Here is a 23,901-nt window from a genome sequence, read left to right on the forward strand (position 1 = left end):
GGTGTTTGTATTTCTAATCGCTCAGTATTCTCCTCAGCTACAGTTAACCCTTCAGGTTCTGGATCTTCGGCTGCAATGATGACAAGCAGCTCCAGTTCTACCTGGAGGATGAACATTGCCTTGATCCATTCCAGTCCTGATTCAGGCCACACTACAGTACTGAGATGGCTGTGACTGCACTGCAAGATGACCTGTTAACAAAGGCTGATTGGGGAGCGCACATCCTATTAGTCCTCCTGGATCTTTCAGCAGCTTGGTATCATCAGTATCCTCCTGGGCATGCCCTCAGAAGTGGGGATCAGGAGCTTGGTGTTAGGCTGGCTCAAGTCCTTTCTCAAGGGCTGGGTCCATAGAGTACAGCTTGGGGATGAGTTGTTGGCCTTTGGACCCTTGATAGGTGGGGTTTTCTCAGGGTCATCAATTTTCCAAATGCTTTTCAACATTTATGTGAAATGGCTGGGTGAGTTCATCCAGAGACCTGGAGTATGGTATCATCAGTATGCTGATGATGTGCAACTCTAACTCTCCTTTTTCACCTCTGCAGTGGATGCTGTCCAGACATTGGGGAAGGGCTTGGCTACAATGCTGGAATGAAACAGGGCTAGCAAGCTCAAGTTGAATCTGGATAAGATGGAGATCATCCTCCTGGGGGGTGGGAGACACTCTTCCTAGACTGAATGGTGTTGACCTCCTGCTTAGGGACTGAGTCTGGAACCTGGGAGTAATCTTGTATCCAGCTGTCTCTTGGGATTCCCAGGTGGCAGCCATGTCCAGGTTAGCCTTTAATCAACCACAGCTTATTGCCTAGCTAGGTCCCTATATTGACGAGGGCGCCCTCACAATGTTGATGCATGTGTTGATGATCTCCAGGACTGACTATTGCAATGCTCTCTATATGTGGCTTCCCTTGAGATTGATCTAGAGACTGCAACAAGTCCTTAAAATGTGGCAGCCAGGTTCATGGCAGGTGTGAGCAGATTTGATCACATCTCCCTTGTCCTGGCTTGCCTGAATTGGCTACTGGTTGCATCCTGGATCAAGGTACTGATGCTCACCTCTAAAGACTTTCACAGTTTGGGGGCATGACTCTCCCTAAGGTCATCTGCCTGCACTGCCAGATCCTCACAGGCCATGCTCCTTTGAGTAGCCATGCCGAAGGAGGCCAGAAAATCTTTGACAAGGAGCCAGGCCTTCTCAACAGTGGCACCAATCCTTTGCAACCATCTTCTGAGGGAGCAACACCTGGTACCTTCCCTTTCTAATTTTAGGAGTCTGCTGAAGACTCATCTCTTCCAAGAAACTTTTGGTAGGAGCCTCCCCTGACCTTGCCCATCTTCTACTGCTGCTTGGTTTCACTACGCCAGGGGTCAGGGAACTTTTTTACCTTTTACCCCCCCCAAAAATTTATATACGCTGATAATACGCCCTTGATTTGAAAGGAAGGAAATTGTACACTATTTTTAACCACTCCACTGAAAATAATGACATGCCCCAAAACTACGAATGCAACTATAATATGTTGGCTTTCTACTCTGGCCTTACCTCAGAGATGAGGGTCTGTGTGTGTCTGTAACAAATCAACAGAAATTTTGCTATTGAAAACCAAATGGACTATCAAAGGAAGGCTTTGGAGTGAAATGAAACACAAAACCAAACAGTCTTAGAATGGTCCTTGTGCTGGTGAAACTCCTACCCTGTTGAACCTGCTGCCTGTCTGAGTCTGTGACTTCACAGAACACCACACCAAATGACCAGCACATTTACCTTCTTTGCAGGACTGGCAGAAGGTCAGGGTGGAGTCCATTTCATTCTTAATCTTGATCAGGGCATCAAGAACCATTGGTCCACATCTACCGTGTTCCCCCGAAAATAAGACAGGGTCTTATATTAATTTTTGCTCCAAAAAGACTCATTAGGGCTTATTTTCAGGAGATTTTTTTAAATGTACAACAATCTACGTTTATTCAAATACAGTCATGTCATCTGTGAAATGTGTGGCCTTCCAAATGTTGTTGACTACAGATCTCATAAGCCCCAGCCAGCATAGCCAAAGGTATGGGTTAATAGGAGTTGTGATCGAATAATTGGGTGGTATACCTACCTACCTACCTACCTACCTACCTACCTACCTACCTACCTACCTACCTACCTACCTACCTACCTACCTACCTACCTACCTACCTACCTACCTACCTACCTACCTACCTACCTACCAACCAACCAACCAACCAACCAACCAACCAACCAACCAACCAACCAACCAACCAACCAACCAACCAACTTCTTTGCACTTGTGACATCTTCTTCCTTCATTTTGCAGTTTTCAGAAATAATCATTCATTTGTTTGATTTAAATAAAAGGATAAATGCTTGAATAGTTGCACATTCACATGGTGCCTTTAGAAAGGCAGCTTGCCTAGAGCATAGTTAGGGAAATTAATATGACTAAGAGCTGTGGGAAACTTCTGCTTAAAGGTTGTAGCTGCATTCTGTTCCAGTGACGCGCATACACTCCTGGCAGGATGCAGCAGCTGTCGGCAGGCAGGGAAACCTCTTATTCTGTCCTTTCACTTAGAGGTAGAGCATAAGGTCAAAGGGTTATTTTAGCCAATCCTAGTTACGATTAGGTAACTAGTATCCTATCTGTCTCTCTCATAACATACTATGTAATAATGCTAAGCAAATAAAAGAGCGTTGGGGTGTTGTCAGTTGGCTCCACTGGCTCGGACATCCAATGTTGACTCCTTTGTTCTCTCTCTAAGGCAATTAGCCTTCCTTTGTTCCGTGATCACCCACAAACAGCTGAATCAGTCATTGATTTCTTGGCAGGTACATTGATTATGGAAAGAGCAAAACCACAGAGAAGCCATGCACATGCCACAGCTGAAGACCAGGCTGTAGAAATGGCATACAAATTCCAGCCTGGAGGGCAAATGACAGGGTAGGATTATGAAGCTGGTTTGTTAGCCAGGAGTGTTGATCTTTCAGCTGTTTCTCATTCAAGCTATAACTCCCCCCTTTTTTTCTGTCATCATCTTCCTCATCCTTTGAAAACTATTTAAAAAAGCAGCAAGTTTTTGAAAATAGTTCCATGAGACTTAATGGCCTTGTCTCCAATACCAATTAAACTTCAGATTGCAAGGAGTTGGCAAACTGTGACATAAACCAGCTGCAGTCAGCACTCGAAAACGGGTACAGTATTTTAAGCAGTTCCTAGGAGAAACTAGGAAGAGAATAAACTCCTAATCAGCGTAGGATGACTGGTAAGCATCTGCACTTGTAGGTCTGTATTTTGAGTAAAACTGCTTTCCTTAAGCTATGTTTCACCCTACCATCACACATTTCCTGCTTCTTTTTGCTTACTGTATGATCTGACTGATATGAACCAACGTGTCAGGAGAGATCAGGGAGCAGGTTTAGCAAGGCAGTGTCCCATTGACATTGTATTCATTTCTGTCAATGTAAGATCTGACTTCTGCATCAGCTGTGCCACTTCTTGTTTTTCTAGTAGATTTCTAGTTCGCACATCACTTTCTTTAAGCTCATAATGAAAGTATAATTAACACAATCATATTTATGCATTCTGGCCTGTGTTTTTTCGGGCAGTTTTTTTAGTTTTGTACAGCACCCATGTTTGATACAGCAAACTTATTTTGGTACCAAAGGGTACATAAACAACAACAGCCTCTAAGTCTCTCTCTTTTTTTTTTTACACACGCAAACGGCATGCTATTTTACCTGAATGGTTGCAGTGAGATGGTTCCACAAGTCTGCCGGTCTTATCATAGCAGGCAAGGGCTCGGAAGCGCACACCTTCTCCACATTCTTTGGTATGTCCATGAAATCTGGGTTCTAACTGGAACTCAGCTTTTCTGAGAGCAATTATGCACTCTGACCAATTTCCATGAGACCGGGTGGTAAACACTGCACAGGGGCATCGTTCAGTTTCAACCTGAGGATATAGCTCTGTGTTCTGGCACTTGTCTCGCTTTCTACTTCTCCCTGTTCCAGACACGAAAATATGCTTGTTAGTGTAACATCTGCTGCTTTTGATAACAATATGTCATATTATTTATACATGAAGGGGTTTAATATAGTTAGAAACAACATAATCTGAAATGTAAATGCAGAGGCGTTGGTTCAAAGACATCTGTTCATTGTTGGCATTGCTCTGGAGGGCCAAGACAATGTCAGTCTCCAGGGCAACCAGGGGACTTGAAGAAACTTCGGGAAAAATGTTTTGGATAAAACAGAAAACAACAGGAAGAGAGCATCTGTCTGTTCACTTCTATTATGGAAAGAAGAAGAAAATATGTTCATTTCCCCATAATTATCAAAATAAAAAAAAGAATTTTCTTATCTTTTCTTCCCCTCACTATTAGCCCTGGTTGCTTAGGGAAACCTACAAAGAGAGAGTAAGCTAAAGCTCCTTCTGAGAAGCTATGCTATTAAACACACACTCGGTATAAAGACTACATCTCTGAGCCCATCCTCAGTAATTATTTCTAGATATGGGATTTTCAGATACAAATCCTATACTTCTCCATTTTGGGAGTTCTGCCCAACAGAGAGATACTTTTGTAGACCTAAATGTGACTCACCTAGGAGAAATGCCTCCGTTGGAAGCGCCAGCTAGGCCTAGCTCCACCTAGCTAACTGTTCAGGAAGAAAGCTGCCAACCAGCACTGGAGAAGAAACAGGACTTTTGGGCAGAGCTAGGCCTAGACACACCTCAGAGCCTTCCAGTTGAGTCCTTTTCTCTCAGGGGAACCACATGTCTGTCAAGCATATGGTAGAACTGGGAGGTAGAACTCCCAGAATGGAGAATTATGGAGGTTTAAATCAAAACATTTCAAAAAATTCCACCCTAATGATTACATTTCAGCAGTACAGCTTTACTTATTTATTTATTTATTCTATTTATATCCCACCTATCTGGTCTTGCGACCACTCTAGGCGGCTTACATACCATTTTTAAATGGAGATTAACTGCACGGCCTCCTCTAATGGCACCCATACACCTATTCGTCAGTTTTGTGGCAGGCTTCTTAGTTTGCCATATTATTTAAACAATTCAGATAACAGTCAACCAAATAGCAACCAGCCCTTATCTGGATTACTATTTATGGGGGTGTTGGGACAGGGTGCATCTGACTTATTAGCCTATCTTGAAATTCTGGCAAAATGTCACGATAATGTCTTCAGGGCTTCATATTACCAGAGATAACTGTACTAGTGGACAAGAAAGGCCCAAGGTCGATAAATCTATTCAAAATGGCCACTGGGTGCTCAAAATGGCTCCCCGCTGTGTTTTTGGACGGATTTCTCACTCTACAGGCACCAAAAATGGCCGCCCCATGGAGGATCTTCGCTGGATGGTGAGTTTTCAGCCCATTGGAACGCACTGAATAGTTTTCAGTGCATTTTAATGGGCTTTTTTATTTCGCTTTACGAAGTTTTCGCTCTACAGCGATTTTGCTGGAACGAATTAACGTTGTTAAGTGAGGCACCACTGTATTTAGATACTATTAATTTTCAGGGACCAGTTTGGGGTGGGTGGGACTGAAAAATACAACAAAACCAAACCTGTGCTCGTGGCGCAATGGTTAAACGCCTGCACTACAGCCAAAACTGTGCTCATGACCCAGGGTTCAATCCCAGGTAGCCGGCTCAAGGTTGACTCAGCCTTCTATCCTTCCGACGTTGGTAAAATGAGTACCCAGCTTGTGAGTTAGGGGGGCATAAATAACTTGTAAACCACCCAGGGAGTGCTTGAAGTGCTATGGGACAGTATATAAGCAGCACACTGTTTTGCTTTGCTTTTGTTTGTTTTAAGTTAACATTTGATCAATTTATAAACTCCCATTTCCAGCAGAAGACAGTTAAAATCACCACAAGATACTGACCCAGGGCTTCCTGTCCTGACAACGTCCTTCCTATCTTCAGTTTTACAACTACCTGCCCTGCCCATATAATTTTCAATAAACCATAGGCCTGATATTGGCTGTATTTCCGACACAGTTTTAAAAAAACTGTTCGCTTCAGCTCTTGCTCCAACACAAACCCTTCCTGCTCATTCCAGTTTAGGACCTGGCCTCTAGCAGAATCCTAATGGAATAAAAACAGAACTGTCAATTGTGATCTTGCTTGCTATTCTCCTGACTTCAAAAATCCCATCAATCAATGCCAGAGGAGACACTGGCCTGACAGGACAATCTTTATATATAATTTTTCTTTATCATATTGCATCCCTGCATCAAGGGCTGAATTTCCCATTGCATTAACAACTAATACAATGAGTTATGCGCACACAGCATCTGTCAGGTTTCACAGTTAAATTGAAAATGTGCACCTAAGCTAATCACCACTTTCCTCCACAGATAGAGGGAGAGATATTAACACCATCTAGCTGTATTGCATGAAAAGAATATTCACACTGTTTTCCAAATGGTTTTTCAATTAGCACAGTAATATTCTCAAAGTCAAATTCTTAAAAATGATGATAAAAATTACTTTTTTTCTAAGACCCAGCAGTCTTTTAAAAATCTTTCTATTCTGTTTCAACAGAAACAGTTTTTCAGCATTAATGCAAGCGGGGGGTGGGGGGATAAAATGTTCAGTAAAAATCAATTTGCCTTTCACACAAAACATTCAGTTTCAATACCAATGTTGCACATATTTGACTATGCTCATAATTAAAGAAGATAAATATGCCTTTCCCCTCCCCACAATAGTATCATAATACAGATTGCAAAATAGTGTAACCTCAAATTAGCCTTTCACTGGCATTTGCTTGGGGATGCTTCTTTGATGAATAATGCTAAATATACAGCCCATGCATCGATGTAAAAATAAAATATGCTATTATAGAACAAAGTAAGAGGGAAGCTACTGTTTTTACATGTTTACAGTTTTCACAAAACACCTTAAAATTAGCCAATTTTCCTAAACCGGCTCTGCTTAAGGAAGCTTGCTGTATAATGTATATTATCTCTTCCTTTCTCTCACTGTCTTCAAGTCCGGAAGGAGGAGTTCATACAGAGCTATTTTCTCTTCAAGAAGTGGACGTGCCTCTGAAGTATCTCAGATTCTTGTCCTGGTAAATTTTTATTCCTCCTGGCAATTGAAGGACACAGATAGAGCCCCATCTGAAAACTCTATCCCAATTTTCCTCAGCACTGACTTCTTCATCATCATCATCATCGAACTGCAGAGCTGGAAAGGACCCTATGGATCATCAAGTCCAGACCCCTTGTTCAGGAGGCACAACGACAAATCAAACTCCCAGCTAAACTACTGAGCTATCCAGCAGCCAGACTTGTGGCTAGAACTCTGTGTATGTTAAGCCTTTAATAGTCTCTTATGGTTTCAAAGGGCAAAATGGTTAGTGGTTTGAGACAGTTTAATTTACTAGAAGACATCTCCTCTGTTGTATTGATCTTCCTTTTTTCTTTCCTGCCTCCCCACAAGGGGAGGCCAATTTTATCCTCCTATCCACCTTATGAGGTAGATTTGGCAATTGGCACTCAATACGACATTCCAAAGTAAATGAAAAGCTGCTGCAGGAAGCTGTGAATTTGGAGAGGAGAGTCTGAACCCCCACATTTTTTTCTATTAAAATTATATTCTCAAAGCTATGAACCAATCTGCTTGCATGCTCTAAAATGGCAAAAAGCAGCTTGGGGAGGATGATTCTGAGTTGTAAATAGCCAGTAAGGTGAAACCTAAGCACCTCTCTCCCTCTTCACCTTCTCCCTGCTTCTGACTGACACAGATTTATAGTTTTATTTTAAAAGACACCTTGTGAGAAAGTTACACATATCTAGTTTGGCCTTGATGTGCTATTTCATCAAGCATTTGTTTCTTGAATGTATTACTGGATCTATTGCAACATGCTATGTTAGACTAAAAGTGAGTGAACAAGAATAAATCATAGGGGAAACATTTTGTCGTCATGCATTGCTCTCATAGCATTTAATATTTTCTATTTCCACTTTAAAGGAGAATGGTTTATTTATTTGGGCATTCCATTAGCCAAGGTGATACATCAAAGGCTTGCACCACAAAGTCAAAATTAAACATGACAGCTTTAGTAAACATTCCTAGCATAAAGAGGTTCCAGGACTGAATATTAACAATGCATTGGAACTATATATATTTAACATTAGAATAGCATACTACCAACAATGGGTACTCTGCCGTTTCATGAAAAATATCATGCAGCCTTTTGATAAAATCATTGCATTGTCTGTTCAGCTCGTTTTAGTCACAAGCATTTCTCATTAAATAATAAGAATTATGCTGGCTCAGAAATCATTACTGAACTATATCATGCTGACTCTTTTGTGTGAAGACTTTATTACACAATGATCATGGCTGTGCTTAAAGACCAACATGAATTCTCAGTTGTTCTGAAGCTATTGTTTGACAATCCCTGTTGAATAGAGATGGGTACTTTGGCTTCCGAGCTTTGCTTCCTCTGGCGGGTGGCCACTCAGAGGCAGCAGCTTGGCTTCCTAGCCCTGCCTCCTCCAGGCACTACCTCTGAGTGGGCACCCATCAGTGGACACAGAGGTGGGAAGCCGGGGCACCCATGGAAGAAGCTGTGTGGCTGAACCATCAAACCAGCATTGCATTTCTCATCTGTTGGTGCCAGAGGGTTCAGCTTGGGGCGCTGTTTCATCCCTGTGGATATTGCAATGTGGTGTCCCACAGGGGTTAATCATCTCCCCATTGCTGTTCAACATCTATATGAGATGGCTGGGGGAGGTCATTTGGAGATTCGGAGTTCGCTGTCATCAGTATGCTGATGACACACAACTGTATCTCTCCTTTTCATCTTTCACAGAGGAAGCTGTGCAGACCTTGGAGTGCTGCCTGACTGCTGTTAGGGACTGGATAAGGACTAACAGGCTGAGACTGACAAGAAGAACACCCTGTTGTTAGGTGGGAGCCCTGATCAATTAGGATGCTTTTTACCTGGTCTAGATGGGGTCACACTCCCCCTGAAGGATCAGGTTTGTAATCTTGGTGTGACTGTGGATCCTCTCGATGGAGAATCAGACCTTGGCCATGACCAGGTCTGTCTTTTTGCAGTTTAGGCAGACTGTATACCTTCACCTCTGTCTCAGAACCTCGTAAGACTGGTTCATGTGCTTGTAATCCCAAAGGTAGACTATTGCAATGCTCTCTACATAGGGGTGCCCATGAAGGTGGTTTGGAAGCTGCAGCTGCCAGGCTAGTGTCAGAACAATTAATATAATATGTTTTCTTGAAGGCTTTCATGGCCATGATCCAATGGTTGTTGTAGATTTTTCGGGCTGTTTGGCCGTGTTCTGAAGGTTCTTCTTCCTAACTGGTGAGATGTTAGGAAGACAAAACTCCAGAACACAGCCAAAAAGCCCAAAAAACCTACAACAATTAATATAATGATATTTATCCTGTCCTGTTTGCACTGGTTGCCAGTATGTTTCCAAGCCAAGTTCAAGGTGCTGATGTCAACATTCCAAGCTCTAAACGATTTAGGACCTCGCTAGTTGTCAGAGCACATCTTCCTCAGAACAACCTCCCATCTCTCCCACACCTCCCAATCCATTACGTTACAGGTAGTAACCTCAAGGGAGGTTTAGAAATGGACAGCCAGGACCCGGGCCTTCTCAGTGGTGGCCGTGTCATTGGGGAACTCACTTCTGGTGGAGGTGTGACAGGCCTCTTTCCTCCTCGGTTTTAGGGGAAAACTAAAGACTTTTTACTCAGGCCTTCCATAATGTTAACCTTGCCTAATCTTGTTTGTCAATTTTTTTCCTGTCTGTTTTAATTTATGCCATTTATTGAATTTTATTTTATGTCTATTTTGATATCTTGATTGTAAGCCACCCAGAATAGTGGCTTCACCACTAGATAGGTGGGATAAAAGTTTAAACAAACAAATAAATTGCCACCGGGGGGGGGGTGAAATTGGGGAGAGGCTCTTCTAATTCTATCCTTTGTAATGTTGGCCAGAAAAAAACGACAATAGTTAAGTTTGCAGGTGGCCCTTGCAAAAGGGCAGCCAACATAAAATAAAATTAAAAAAGAACCTTTCTACTGAGGGATTATTGGAATGTAGTATTTGTTCTGAGAGATTCCTGGAAGCATGCTTCAATGTGGAAGTGCACATTTCTCTTGATGAGAACACCAAATGAAACAGGATGCATCCTGCCTCAGATGGCCACTTATGAGACTTGTGATATGCACTGAAAAAAAGTGTGGATGTACCTTAAACATGGAAATAAATTAATGATACCTTGTTTTGGATGGGGTTAGCATTAACTGGTGATTGTAAACAGTCCAATAGTCATTGAATTGAAGGGCTGGATCTATGCTATCAGAAACATGTGGGTTAAGAGGCTTCTAAATTGACACCACATAGCATCCCTTTTCTCCAAAGTTAATATATAATAATATAGAGTGAAAACAGAGCCCATTGTTGCTGTGAAGGAAAAATAAATGAAACTATAGATGCTTTAACCCAGAATGAGAGGTGGCATCATGTGAAACAATCAGGGTGACCAGTAGATTGAAGAGTGTTTACAAGGAACATGCAGATTTGGCAAAGGAGAATCTTGGTTACATGGTTTTGCATGTATCCTTAACACTAGTACTCTCCTGTATGGGGAGAAAAGCTTAAGTTTAGTTTGTTGGCCAGACAAGGGGCTCCCACAGCTTCTTGTTCAACAGGGGAGGCCTTAACAGTCAGCTTCTTCCTTCTTTTTTCTTTTAAAAGTGGAAATAACATTTGTATCCTCTTCTGACATAGTGTCATTTCATTTCACAAGGGATTCTGGGACTTGAATTGTGACTCTTCACATTTCTTGCCATTCACAATTTCAGCTAGAATTGATGGCACTGATAAATGAAACTTCCTGATGATTTTCAACAAAGAAGGGGTAGCCGAGCTTCACAATACTGACCAAGTGGCTCATCCATGGTTGAAAAGGCATGAGGCTCAGATAAACAAGCCAGGTAGATCTTTTCTGTTTGACAAAGAGTCATCATGCTGTCTGCCTAGTCCACAAAGAAAGCCCATCTTCCTTGAGCAACATACAGAGCAATCATTATTCCTCACTGTGATCTGTCTCAAAGAAATTAAGCAGGCATGGTCACTTATGCAGGACCCTACCCTTTTTTTCCCTCTTTTTCTTTCTAAGTGCTGATATTTTTTCCCTGTAAATTTTAACCAGGAGTGGTGCCAGACTGGAACTGACTTGACACATAGCAACAGCAATAAGAGTTCAGAACAGACTCCTTTCTGGATACTCACTGAGAGAAAGGCTGTCAGTCATCTGGAAAACCAGCGTACTGTTTAAGCAGCAGGTTAAACGAGACATGTACCCAATTCACTTCTATATCTTTCTCAACAATAATCATCAAAAATAATAACAACACATCAAAGCTGGAAATAGTGCAGCATGTCTGTGGAAGTGGACTTGAAAGCTCACATAAAATATAATGCTTACATCTTAAAGGCAATACAATGTTTTTGTCTTTTATTTTGTTCATTTTTGTCTGATATGCTTACACAGACTAACGGCGACTTCTTTGTAAAATATCAAAGGTGGGTAGTTGTCAAAATGGTAGCTTGCCTGTAACCGCTTAGTAAGTTCATAACTGAGATGAGATTAGGAGACTTCCTTTTTCACGGCTCAGTTTGAGATTAATAGTTTCACTGTTCCATAGATCCATCTTCTATCCCACTCCAATGCACTCATTCTCATCAAAGAAAGCACACTGCCAGTGCAATAGCTCTGTAGTTGTCAACACAGAAGGTTCAATAGCAATGTTGTTCTGTTCTGACAAGTCAGATGTGAAATGTTGTCCAGTGGATCTTTTCTAAGTGGCCTCTAGGCTGTTCTCTAAGAGGTAAAGACGTGTTAGCATTGTCCCAAGTCTGTCACCGGGAAGATAATGTCTCATATCTGACAGAATCTGGCTGGTTTGACAGTGGAGTATAAATTTAAGGAAGGGAAATGGGGCAAGATTGTATACTAAAGGACAGAGTTTTTGCTAACTGACACATAGGATGTGTAGAAGGAGAAATCAGTGGCTCCCCAGGACCAATCTAAGGTAATGAAAGGGCCTTTGAAAAAGGAACCTAGTAGAAATGGAAGTGAAGAGGAAGACAATTAGATTCTCTTGCCAGCTCAAGGCCACATACTCTTGGTGTTAATATATCTGTAGTGCAATGGCATAGTCAACCAATGCTGCACCATTTCAAATGTACGTTATTGATGGACAAACACCTGATATCATGTATTCGCGAAGACTTTCACGGCCGGGATCTAATGGTTGTTGTGGGTTTTTCCCGGAAGATGCCAGCCCCAGAGACTGGCGAAACGTTAGGAAGAACAACCTTCAGAACATGGCCAAAAAGCCCGAAAAACCCACAACAACCTGATATCATGTTTGGATTGTGGAGCATTAGTTCACTGCATATGTGTAAAAATGCAGAGTTGAATGGGGAAAAAGTTTTTCTACTAGAACATGTGGTGATCTAGAAATGAAACAAGACATGACTGGAGTTCATAAAATCATGAAAAACCTCAGGACAGCTTAAGCTTTGAAGGTTCACACAATTGTCATTTTTATATGGATTTGACATAATACACATAATGCACATGCATAAACATCTGAAATAGTGTGTCTACGTCAGCTGCAGATTGGAACAGGAGGAGATATTATTGAAAACATGTTTCAATGCAGAAGTGTCATTTAACCTTCCGAGACATACGTCTGAACAGAATGTGTCTTGTCTCAGAAGCCTATTTACAAGACCTGGGATGCGTATTGAAGAAAAGATGTGAATGGAACCATGTGAGGAGCTACTTCAGCTACTACTTTGAGCTACTATAATATACATTTTACAAATATGCTTTTAAAAAACCTTTCAGCAGCGCAAGAATGCGTGCAATATGCAAGTATAACACAAAACAGAAAACAAAATCCTTGTACCTTTTCTAAAATGTGCAAAAAAAAAAAACATATATTGCCACATGGCAAAAAAGAAGCATCTCAAGGACTGAACAAGAATACTAGCAGGGCAACCAAAGGCTCAACAATAGCAAAATGAGCCAAGTTTCACATCCCAAGCAACACTGGCTGAAATCCAGTAGTAAGTTGCAACTACAAGAGGCCCACTGAATCAATGGAATATACAGAGGAGCTGAGTCTCTAATTCATCTCTGATTCAATGGCCTACTCTAGTTGTGACTCACTACTGGATTTCAGTCAATGTATGTTAATCTGTGCAAAATTAGATAAGGCTAACAAAGACATTCTTTTATATGCTTCTGGATCCAGGTATGTGTATTATTCCAAAGAAAAAGTCCAAAATTTGCAGTTGCATTATTAGCAGGACCAGTATTCTGATAGAACACATAGATAATGGATAATGATTCAACATTCAGATGAATTTTGCAGCCATACAGAAGATGTTGAGTTGTCCAATTACATTCAGAAACACCTAGATGCCAAAACTGTAACCATTTCAGAGACCCCATCCACACTGACTATGAAACTATGGTCCCTTGACAGACACCTTTACATCATTCCTGACTGGTTTTCTGCATTGATGCAATAGCCAAGCACAAATTCCAGTCATTCCATTTTGGAGCCTTCATAAGAATTTTCCATAAACAGAACTCTAAATGCAGTCAAAGAATTTTCAAAGTCATTTGGAAACAAAAGGACAAAGGATGAAATATAAAATATTGATACTACCTGTGAGGGTTCTTCTTCGAGTTCGTGTTGATTCACAGTCTGAAGCACATGATGTAAATTTGGACCAAGGCGTGAATGTGCAGTCATCTTTGCAAGGAATCAGGCAGTCCTGGACAATGGAAGGCATAGGTTCTGCCCATTTCAAACACTCACTCACATTGACTGTCTGGTTGCCCTCCAAGACACATGTAACAACTGCACAAAAATAAATGAAAACCAAAGAAAGCAGTTGTGAGTGCTGTGGAGGCACAAGAGGACTTCAGATGACCATGGCAAATTGTCACAAGTTAACAAATCATTGTAGACATTATCTGTTGCATACACAATTGTGGGGCTCAGAGGGCACCTAGTAATATCTATGGTGATATCCCAATTTAGAGCAATTTGCCTCCAAATGTTATGCCATTTGCATAGCTGCACAAGAAGATTTTGGTTATGGATGCAACAATGAAAATGTTATAAGGTAGCTGCCTAGAGTGGTCGAAATGACTAGATAGGCGAGGTATAAATACAATAAATAAATAAATAAAATTAAGGTTCCCCTTGACATTTAGTCCAGTTGTGTCTGATTCTAGGGGGCGGTGCTCATCCCCGTTTCCAAGCCATAGAGCCAGCGTTTGTCTGTAGACAGTTTCCGTGGTCACATGGCCAGCGCGACTAGACACGGAACACCATTACCTTCCCACCTTAGTGGTACCTATTTATCTACTTTAAATTTTACATGCTTTCAAACTGCTAGGTTGGTGGGAGCTGGGACAAGCAACGGGGGCTCATTCCATCGTGTGGATTCAATCTTACGACTGCAGGTCTTCCGACCTTGCAGCACAGAGGCTTCTGCAGTTTAACCTGCAGCACCACCACGTCCCTTTAGAAAATGTTATACTGGATTATTAAAATGTCAACTCTATTAAATATATGAAAATCACATTTGTGTTTGGTTGTTTCAAAACTGAAATCATTCAGATCGTTGGAACAAGGGATAAACAGATTGCAATTAACTGTGAAATTAGTATTTTCTTGTCCACTTCCCTCCCTCATTCTAATGTACTCAATTCATGTTCCCAAATCTTGGATTTTTAACAGGTTATAGACATTCCAGTGTGAACACAGAGGTTCACTCCTTGCTCATTCTGATCTGCATGCACAAGCATAATTGAAATATCCTAACATCTAAATGATGTGCAACCAGGGGTGGTCTCAATGAGAAATCACTTTTAATCTTGGATGAAAGATGACTGAGAACACAATACTATAGAAAAATTATCATTTTGGTTTTCAAGACGTAGAAGACATTTCCCAAATTCTGAGGTGTGGGTCTCTATGTGGTCAGGAAAATCATCAGCCATACTTGGCAGAGCAAAACAGAAATTAGCAAAAATATATCTTGAATAAAATTATGGGGGGGAGCTACATTCAATCTGGTCTAATTCAGAGGCCACACCAGGTTGACTGACTGCATTGTGTTTGTGTGGGATGGCAGTAGGAAATGAACAAACATTTGGGAAGAGAAAAGGGATGAAGTACTATAGAGGAGGGCATGGCTGGCTGAACTCAACACTAAGCGGCCACTACCCCACCCGCATCAACTACACCTTTTTCTTGCAGGTTTCACTTGTTGCACACTTAGCACACAAAGTCTCAATATTCCCCATGGTCCACATCTGAGGAACTCAACTGATATCAATAGCTTATGTCCCGTTCATGATTCTCCAGATGGCTGTTGTAGGTTTTTTGGACTGTCTGGTCATTTTGTTGAGGTTTTTCTTCCTAACGTTTCACCAGTCTCTGTGGCTGGCATCTTCAGAGGACAGGATATTTGGAGAAATATCTAATATTTCTGCAGATATTTGGCCCATAACTCCCATAATTCCAACTTACCATGGTCATTGGGAAAAAGACTGTAAAAACTGTCCAAAACACCTAACATTCCAAACATCCCCATCTCAGGATTACAAGGAAGGAAGAAAAAGAGTCTCCTTTAGCTCTGCTCTAAGTAATTTAATTCACAGCAAACACTAACTATACACCATGAAAATGAATTGGGAGGTAGACAGGGATTTTTGAAGTTAATTTAAAGTCATTTGATAGTCATATCGTTGTTGAGTCAGTGTGTGAGTCCTCTTGGTAAACTTTTAATTTGCTTTTAAACTACATTGCATATTGGTCAAAGAAATGGTTTTAAAAGATTCAAAATAAATTTGTTTCACCAGTCATTTAAAATAAATGACCTTCTTGCAGCTGAGTAAAATACCTCATTTTTTAACCAATAAAGCATGCTTAAAGGATTTAAAAAATCTGTGTTTCCCTGTATGTCGTGTAGTTGGAATTTTTAAAATAGATTTCAAACATGCTAAAACCAATTCAAAAACTCTTTTTTTTTTCAACCACAGCCTATATGACAGTGGTGACACCACTCCTACTAGTAACAGCTTCTTCGACAGCTCTAAGCCATTTACTTGGCAAAGAAGTACTGCAGGCCTTATGAAAATTTCTCACATCTTCCCATGAGTTCTGATCACTGATCATCACCTATAAATTAACATCTATGTTGTATGATCACTGAGGAAATATTGTTACATTAGTCCTCTTTGATTCCGATACTGCACAGAAAATTAAATTGGGAAAGGACTGGAGGGATTTAAAATTATTGCTAAGTAAGCCATTACACAGTAAGTTCTAATAAATGATGGTGTTTTCATTAGTTATTAGGTAATTAAAACACAGCCTTCTTGATTGACCTGATTTGCAATCAAATAATTATTTATAAAGGGGGGGAAAGGTAGGGTGATACTGGATGTTGTGATTAAATTTTATGATTCTAGAGACAAGGGTTGACCTCTAGATGGTGAGATCCTCCAGAGAATGCTGCCCCTAATTAATGGTTGGTTGTTTTTGCATGCATTACAATTCAGCTCTTATGGTCCAGCTAAGCTCTAAATTCCACACAAGGATGATATTTTGTTCTGCGAAGCTGCAGAATGATGCAATAATTGGACTGACATTCTACTCATTCATCTTCAACGAGCTGGCAGCATCATCATAAAGATTACTGATTAAGCCACACTTTAATGACTATCCATGTTGCTTTCCTTGTCTCTACCTCCTGAAATAGGCTGAACAGCAAAATGAGGGGTGAACTAATGTTTAATGGATGTTTCTGAAATATGCTAGAATAAATAGTGATTTGGGTAGGGCATTTAAAGCAGGGCATTTAATCCCTGCATTAACAGTGGTCTTTACGTCCTCACTAACTGATTTGTAATTTTCATGATTCTTAAAATCTGTCTAAACTGACAGTTCATCTTATAGGTGGTATAAAATTTACCCATGTCAGTGATGAAAAATGCACTCGTTGGAACACTAAAGAAGCCCTAGGTAACCACACTTGCTATTGGCATACATTTTATTCTTCACCATTTACCATTGTTGGCCAGGGGACTGCACGTATCAGAACTGGATTCCATGCCCACCACCCAGCCGGACCCTAATATACCTTCAGATCTCGGGCAATAACAGTATCATTCATTCAAATTATAACACAAATATGTAGATAAATATTTGAACAACATTCAAAAGCCTGTACTCCCTCCCCACTTCTTTTGTTTTGCTGATCTCCTAAATAATCTCAGCACTTCAGGCACAGGTAATAGCATTGCTTCTGCTTGCTAACTTACAGTCAAACATGGCTAGCTAAAATAAATTAAACAATAGGCGTTGCTTGTTAGGACACTTTAATTGACTTGCAACTACTATATGTGAATCAGTATGGTTGCAGGAACCAATTTATGGTTCTGGTTAGACATTCTAATTAACTTCTTAATCTCCATTAGGGGGTGAAGTCTAAAATGTACAAACACTTCCATCGCATTAATAGACTACAGAGTAAGGGTGTGAATCTCTGTCAAGTTCAAATGGATGACATTCAAAGTCCTCAAAGCACTATAAGATTTATATTTAAAAAAAACCCTTCTTGGTAGTTTGAGTCTATGGTGGTCCGTTACAGCTTACATTTATGCCTGATAAGATTAATTTCAATGTGAGAGTAGATAACCTTATCAATCATACCAATGTTAATCAAGGTATCAAGGTATAAATTATTTCATTGCTCAAATTCTCCATCTCTCTTCAGAGAATAAGTCATTGCTTCATTCATGGTGAAGTAAGTTGTTCTCTCGACATCTTACCTACAGTAGACACTTCACTCATTTATTGCTTCTATGGTCCATATACAACCCCCCCCCCCAAAAACAAACAAACAAAAATCAACAATCCAAAATTGAATACGTCTAACTTGGAAGTTACAGAAAGTTACATTTCAGATACATAGAACCATGAAAAAACACCTGTAGATACAAATGTTTAAATCATACAAAAAGTCATCCATAATTCTTGGAATTTTGGAAACTTGCATAGAAGAAATACTCTAAAGCATATAAAAGCAAAACCTAAGTTGCAAGCAAAGCTTAAATTATGTGGAATGTGTTCATTTTAGAACATTTTGATCAATTTTACAAAAACAAATAAAAAAGGGAAACCACTACACACTGCATGTATCCCAAGATTGTTAAAAAATTGGATTAAGCCAAAAAGATTTAACAATTTGATACAGGCCAGAATCCTATTATTTACTTACACTGGAATAAATCCAGTGGCATGAAAGTCTGCAGGAAATTGCTGAAGCTTATACCTCTTGCCATGTGCCACATCACACAACTAGTGTTTGAAATACAAGCACTGACTTAATTAGTGTCTATTTGCTACTGAGATTACTTTTGTTAGTAAGCTTCTGGCCTTTTTAACTCTGAGTTTTTATCTGTTCAGTCCCTTCTTCCTCAGTATGTGTGTTAGTTTTAGAATAAAGCATGTTCAAACTTAGAAGTGCAATTATAAATTTCTCTCATCAAATGTAGATTTCAGAAATCCTGCCATAAAACTTTTAATGGTACAACTGAATGGGCTTTATGAATTGGCATTCCGAAATGCTGAGCAATTCTTTAAGCAAACTTTCCTGTGTCTATTAGGTATTGAAATAATAAGCATTCTTCACACTTTCTCTTTCATTGGTACCACAAATTGGCTGAATTTTTAAAAAAATCCTGTGGATTTTTGTAGTGCTGAGTACATTGCACTCTTTTGCTCACATTGCGAGTATCGCTGAAGAACTGAATAGGGTTGAAGAAAATCAACCTCCTGGTTTAAGCAAATGTCAGTATAATGTGCTTTTCTGGAGAAGAATAAGCTAACAATATGCTTTTGGATATATATTTTTCTCTTAGAAAAATCACTGGGCATTTTCAGAATACACAAAATCATCCCTACAGCTGTCGAAGAAAGAAATGATTAGCCCTTTGTTAGAAACATTTTTGTACCTTCTGAGGGAAGGCTTTTATGCAAGGATTCAGGGCACATACTGTTTGGCTACCCACCCAGGAATGGCAGGGAGAGACTAGACTTCAAGAGTGCCTAAGCTAGCAATGGCGCAATCTCCCCTTGCCCAGGTTAAAAATTCAAATATTAGTTGTTTTATTCCAAGTCCAGCTTTGATGCTATACTTCCAGTAGGGGTTATGATGGAATCTGACCTCTTCCTCAATCTCCAGTGAATTCCCTCCAGCTCTTTTTTCCTTTTCCATCTCTGGTAAAAATAGCCAGGGGGTCAAGAAGGAAGACCTCTATCCTTCCCACTCTTTTCTGTGGCATGAACTGTGGCAGCACGAACTGTAGCACCAGGATTCTTGAAAAATGCAGTTTTATTGGCACTACATTTCCCAGAACATCTGTTGCCTATCTCCCAGCCATAAATGTCTGACACAGATGCCAGCCATGGGAGAAAGCGTTGCCATCTCCTTTCCATCTTCCTCTCCAATCCCTCAACTTTAGATTAGCAAGAAAACTAACAAGGACCTCCAAGATGGGAGGATGGGGAAGAGGAATGAAGTGAAGAAACAAATTTATTTCACATGCCTTCTTATTTCTCTACCTTGACACATGAGGATATAAGGAAGAACTGTGTTTGATCAGATGAAAGGACCACATGGACCAGCATTCTGTTTACACAAGGGTCAGTGTACTGATTTACAAAATAAGTGTAATAGAGAATAGTCCTGTCCATACAAAAAACCAAAGTGTGCTGCTAATATACCGCCCCATAGTACTTAAAGCACTCTCTGGGTGTCTTACAAGTTAATTATACAGGCTACACATTGCCCCTGCCCCCGTGAACTGGGTACTCATTTTACTGACCTCAGAAGGATAGAAGGCTGAGTCAATCTTGAGCCGGCTACCTGGGATTGAACTCTGGGTTGTGAGCACAGTTTTGCTGCAGTACAGCAGTTTAACCACTGCACTACGAGGCTCCTACAAGCTGATTCTGTAACTTTGTTGCCTCAGAAACACATTACCAGTAGGTCTGGATTATTGTAAAATGCTTCCTCTGCAGTGCCAATCTACCTCTTATATTTGTATCACCTTGTTGCTTTTGCAAAACTGTTGTGATATAAGCCTAGCCACTACCACTTCATCCACCTCCTTCTCCTTATGCATTTTTTTATGGCTGTAGAGAAAACTGTGGCTGGCTGGGTCACTCAGGAGTTGCATATCTGGCTGCAGAGGTAGCAGTTGAGAGTCTGATTGCCCGTTGTGCATCACAAGAGAAGAGTCGGCCTGTGTAGCCTTGGGCAAGCTGCACAGTCCCAAGATACCTTTAGAAGAAGAATATAGCAAACCACTTTTGAGTACTCTGTACTTAGAAAACCCTGGAAAGGGTTGCCAGAGGTCAAAACTGACTTGATAACATGCTAGAGAGAAAGAGAGAGACAGCTGCATTGGGATATCAACAATATCCCATCTTATCACAGGATGTAGCCCACAATACTTGTACTCGTACAATAGCCGATAGATATGCAGTTTGGTAAGGTTCTTCTTTTGTGAACTAATAGAGAGCTATGGGCAAACTGATGGTAAAATTGCACAGTTGCAACTGATAGTCCACAGGTGGAAAGCAACTTCTCTTTATCCGCAAAGCAAATTCTTCAGTTGTCATGCAGTTATTTTTTCCCCAACTAGTATAAGCTAGCTTTCCCAATAGCACTGGGTCAAGGTGATAACCAGAGTACAGCAGAAGCTCAAATCACTGAACAGCAACTTTCTTGGGCTGCAATTCCCAGATTGCACCCCAAGAAAAGTTCTCCAAGCTCTGCTTTCACTTGTTCATTCTGAAACCACAGTTCAAGAGAAAACTCAGGCATGTTCAAAGGCAGAAGTAAAGACAGAGATTGGAAAACCTAAATCAGCCACTAGAATCCACAAACTGACTCTGGGTTTATTAGACTTATCGTTGAAAAGTAAAAGGAAAGCAGCAGAAACTTCTTGGGTTGTCTTCCTAGCGTGTCTACAAAATAATTCTCATTCAAAATATACAGCCATACAGGAGCTCTAGCTCCACACGCATGCTGCTTGCTGGCTTGCCTGCGGAGCCCTGCTCTTGTTCACAGTCTGCCATGTGGATGAGCCAGAATGTAATGGCAGTGCCAGGAGTCTCTGGCGTGGCTATCACCAACTACACTACTTCATAGAGTCTGACTGCTAAACTAGGTAATACAGCTAAGGTGTCATGAAAGACAGTCGGTTTGTTCTAACATAAATTTGTCTAAATTAGCTTGCTTTCATTTTGTAAAGGTCATTAAAAGAGAACTATGGTTTTATTTGTGGGTCTGGTTTCTCTGGCATTAGCTTCGAAAACTTGAGCATCTGGAGTAGAAACACTGTAATAGAAGGAAATACGCATTTCCCTTAACATGTAATCATCATCACCACCATCATCCCCATCATCGTCATCTTAGAATTGCAGAGCTGAGACAGACCCTATGGAACATCAAGTCCAGCCGCTGTCAAGGAGGCACATTTGGGAATCGAACTCCCAGCTTTTGGCACCACAGCCAGATAACTAAACCACTGAGCTATCCAGCAGTTCATAATCTTATCCTTTGTTGTAAACAACTCCTAAAATACAATAGAACCTGCTAAATGTGGCTAATTCACAAAGGATGGGCTAGTATTAAAACAGGTAGCACATGTGCATTGGAAACTGCCATCAACAAAGTTGCCAGTGTCCCATCTGTTCTTTAGCTTTAGAAATCCCTTTAGAGTACTATTTTAGAATCAAAGGTCCATGAGCTGAACATGAAAAGACAGTAGAGCCAAGAAGGTCCCTGGTATACCGAAGGAAACATTTTCTAAACATCTGGGGGCTCTGAATGGTGTTAGTAGCTGGATGCCAGACAAGTTGCATGTATTGTTTGAAAGGCTGACTCCTGCAAAGCGAAGGACTCTGAGGTTATATTGGAAGAAATTCATATTCTCTTTCAAATTCATACATAGACAGGAGTGGCTATTCCACGTTTTATTGCATTTTTTAAGTGCGGGCAGAAGCGAAGCCAAGTACCTTCCACCCACAACCTAGAGCAGGTACAGTTAATATGGAAAGGGTTAAGACTTGTGGAGAACAGAAAGTTCCGCTCAGTGTATCTAGGAAAACACTGCAATTGCCAAAAGCCTCGTGATCATTCATCAAAACAGCAACTGACTCTCTATTTGCACCATATAGGGGAAGAGAGATTGGGAAAGGGAGAAATAACTCCACCCCACCAGGCAACATTGTTTTACAGGAGTGACTGCAATAATAAGAAAGCAGTAACAAGAAACAAGGGCTATGATTACATGTGAGGATAAGAAGCACATTAAACAAGAAACAGTTTGGATAAACAGGACATGCTTTTTACTACTCCACATCATCATCACAACCAAGGGATGGCCAACAAAAGCAACAGGCAGCAAGTTAACAATAACTGAAAGAAAAGCACATCTTCCCACACAGCTAATAATTTGGCATAGGGAATCTATTCATGGCAAGTGACCTGGCTTGAATAAAGTATATAAAACTAGTGGAAGCAAAGAGTTTCAGTGTCCATTGAGTAAACTGTGTAACCCTCTTGGCTAAGACAATCTAGAAATGTTTGGGTGGAAGGATCACTGAAAGCTTTAGAGGTATTATTCTACTTCAAACATACAACATATGCCGTTAGTACATTACTATATTTGCTTGTATACTGATATAGAGAAATGCTGTCCCCCCACGGGTTAAATCTACAGGATGGTGCAATTGCAGTGTGGCACTGGAGGATATTACAACAGCTGTCTGCCCCCCCCAATGCAAGTCTGGATGAACTGTGACAAGAAAATAGTACCACCTTTCAACAGCTGGCTCTTACAGCCAAAGAAACCAATTTCCATCAAAACCTAGGACAGGCTCACTTTCCAACTCTCCTTTATCTGGACACTTGCCCTACAGGAGGAGGACTGCCATTTGGAGCTACAAGCCCATGTGATACTGCCCAGTTTTGTTTCTTTGTAGCAAACAATGTGTTTTTATCTCAATGGTAGGCTGATAGGGAACCTTTATAGCTTGACTCTTAGAGTCAAACTAGATCATACACATATCATTTTTATTTATTTATTTATTTATTTATTTATTTATTTGTTTGTTTGTTTGTTTGTTTGTTTGATTGATTGATTGATTGATTGATTTCCCAGCCTTCTACACAGTGTCTACTCAGGGCGGCTTACAATAAACTTTTTGTTCCCGTTGTGCTCCAGAAGTGCTCATCTAAATGATAAAACATCTCTGCTCATCACAACACATGATTTTCCTTAGCTACACGCCTTGCCGTCAGTGTGCACTGTAATTGGTCACTGAAAACAATGCAAAATCCTCACTTATTTTCTGTAAAAAGGATGAGATACTATGTTATGCTCTTGATAAGAAAAGAACATCATACATGAATTAACCAAAATGGTTTAAAAATCAAACAAAGCAGTCACACAAATGATTACGACTGCTGCTTTCTGTCATGCACTTGAAGGATTAGAAGTGTTGAGTGAACTGTTTGCATCTTTCTTTCTTTCTTTCTTTCTTTCTTTCTTTCTTTCTTTCTTTCTTTCTTTCTTTCTTTCTTTCTTTCTTTCTTTCTTTCTTTCTTCTTTTTGAAACAGAGCCTTTCATTCCCCCTCCTCTGCCCTCTGTGTGTGCTTGCATTAGCATTCAAATATACCATTCAGAGAAGAATATTAAGAGGGAGTCCTATAT

At 40.5% G+C, this 23,901-nt stretch overlaps 1 protein-coding gene across 2 annotated transcripts in view; it reads right to left on the reverse strand.

Annotated features, from left to right (window-relative positions):
• Positions 1–23,901, reverse strand: part of THSD7B (thrombospondin type 1 domain containing 7B) — a 642,879-nt gene that overhangs the window by 188,379 nt on the left and 430,599 nt on the right. For both annotated transcript variants that reach the window (XM_078376996.1, XM_020779664.3), the window contains 2 exons: positions 13,759–13,953; positions 3,739–4,002 (listed from right to left, as the gene is read on the reverse strand). In XM_078376996.1, the coding sequence (XP_078233122.1) occupies positions 3,739–4,002; positions 13,759–13,953 (459 nt within the window). The remainder of the gene's footprint in view (positions 1–3,738; positions 4,003–13,758; positions 13,954–23,901) is intronic.

This window comes from Pogona vitticeps, chromosome 1, assembly GCF_051106095.1.
Source record: "Pogona vitticeps strain Pit_001003342236 chromosome 1, PviZW2.1, whole genome shotgun sequence".
Classification (NCBI taxonomy): domain Eukaryota; kingdom Metazoa; phylum Chordata; class Lepidosauria; order Squamata; family Agamidae; genus Pogona; species Pogona vitticeps.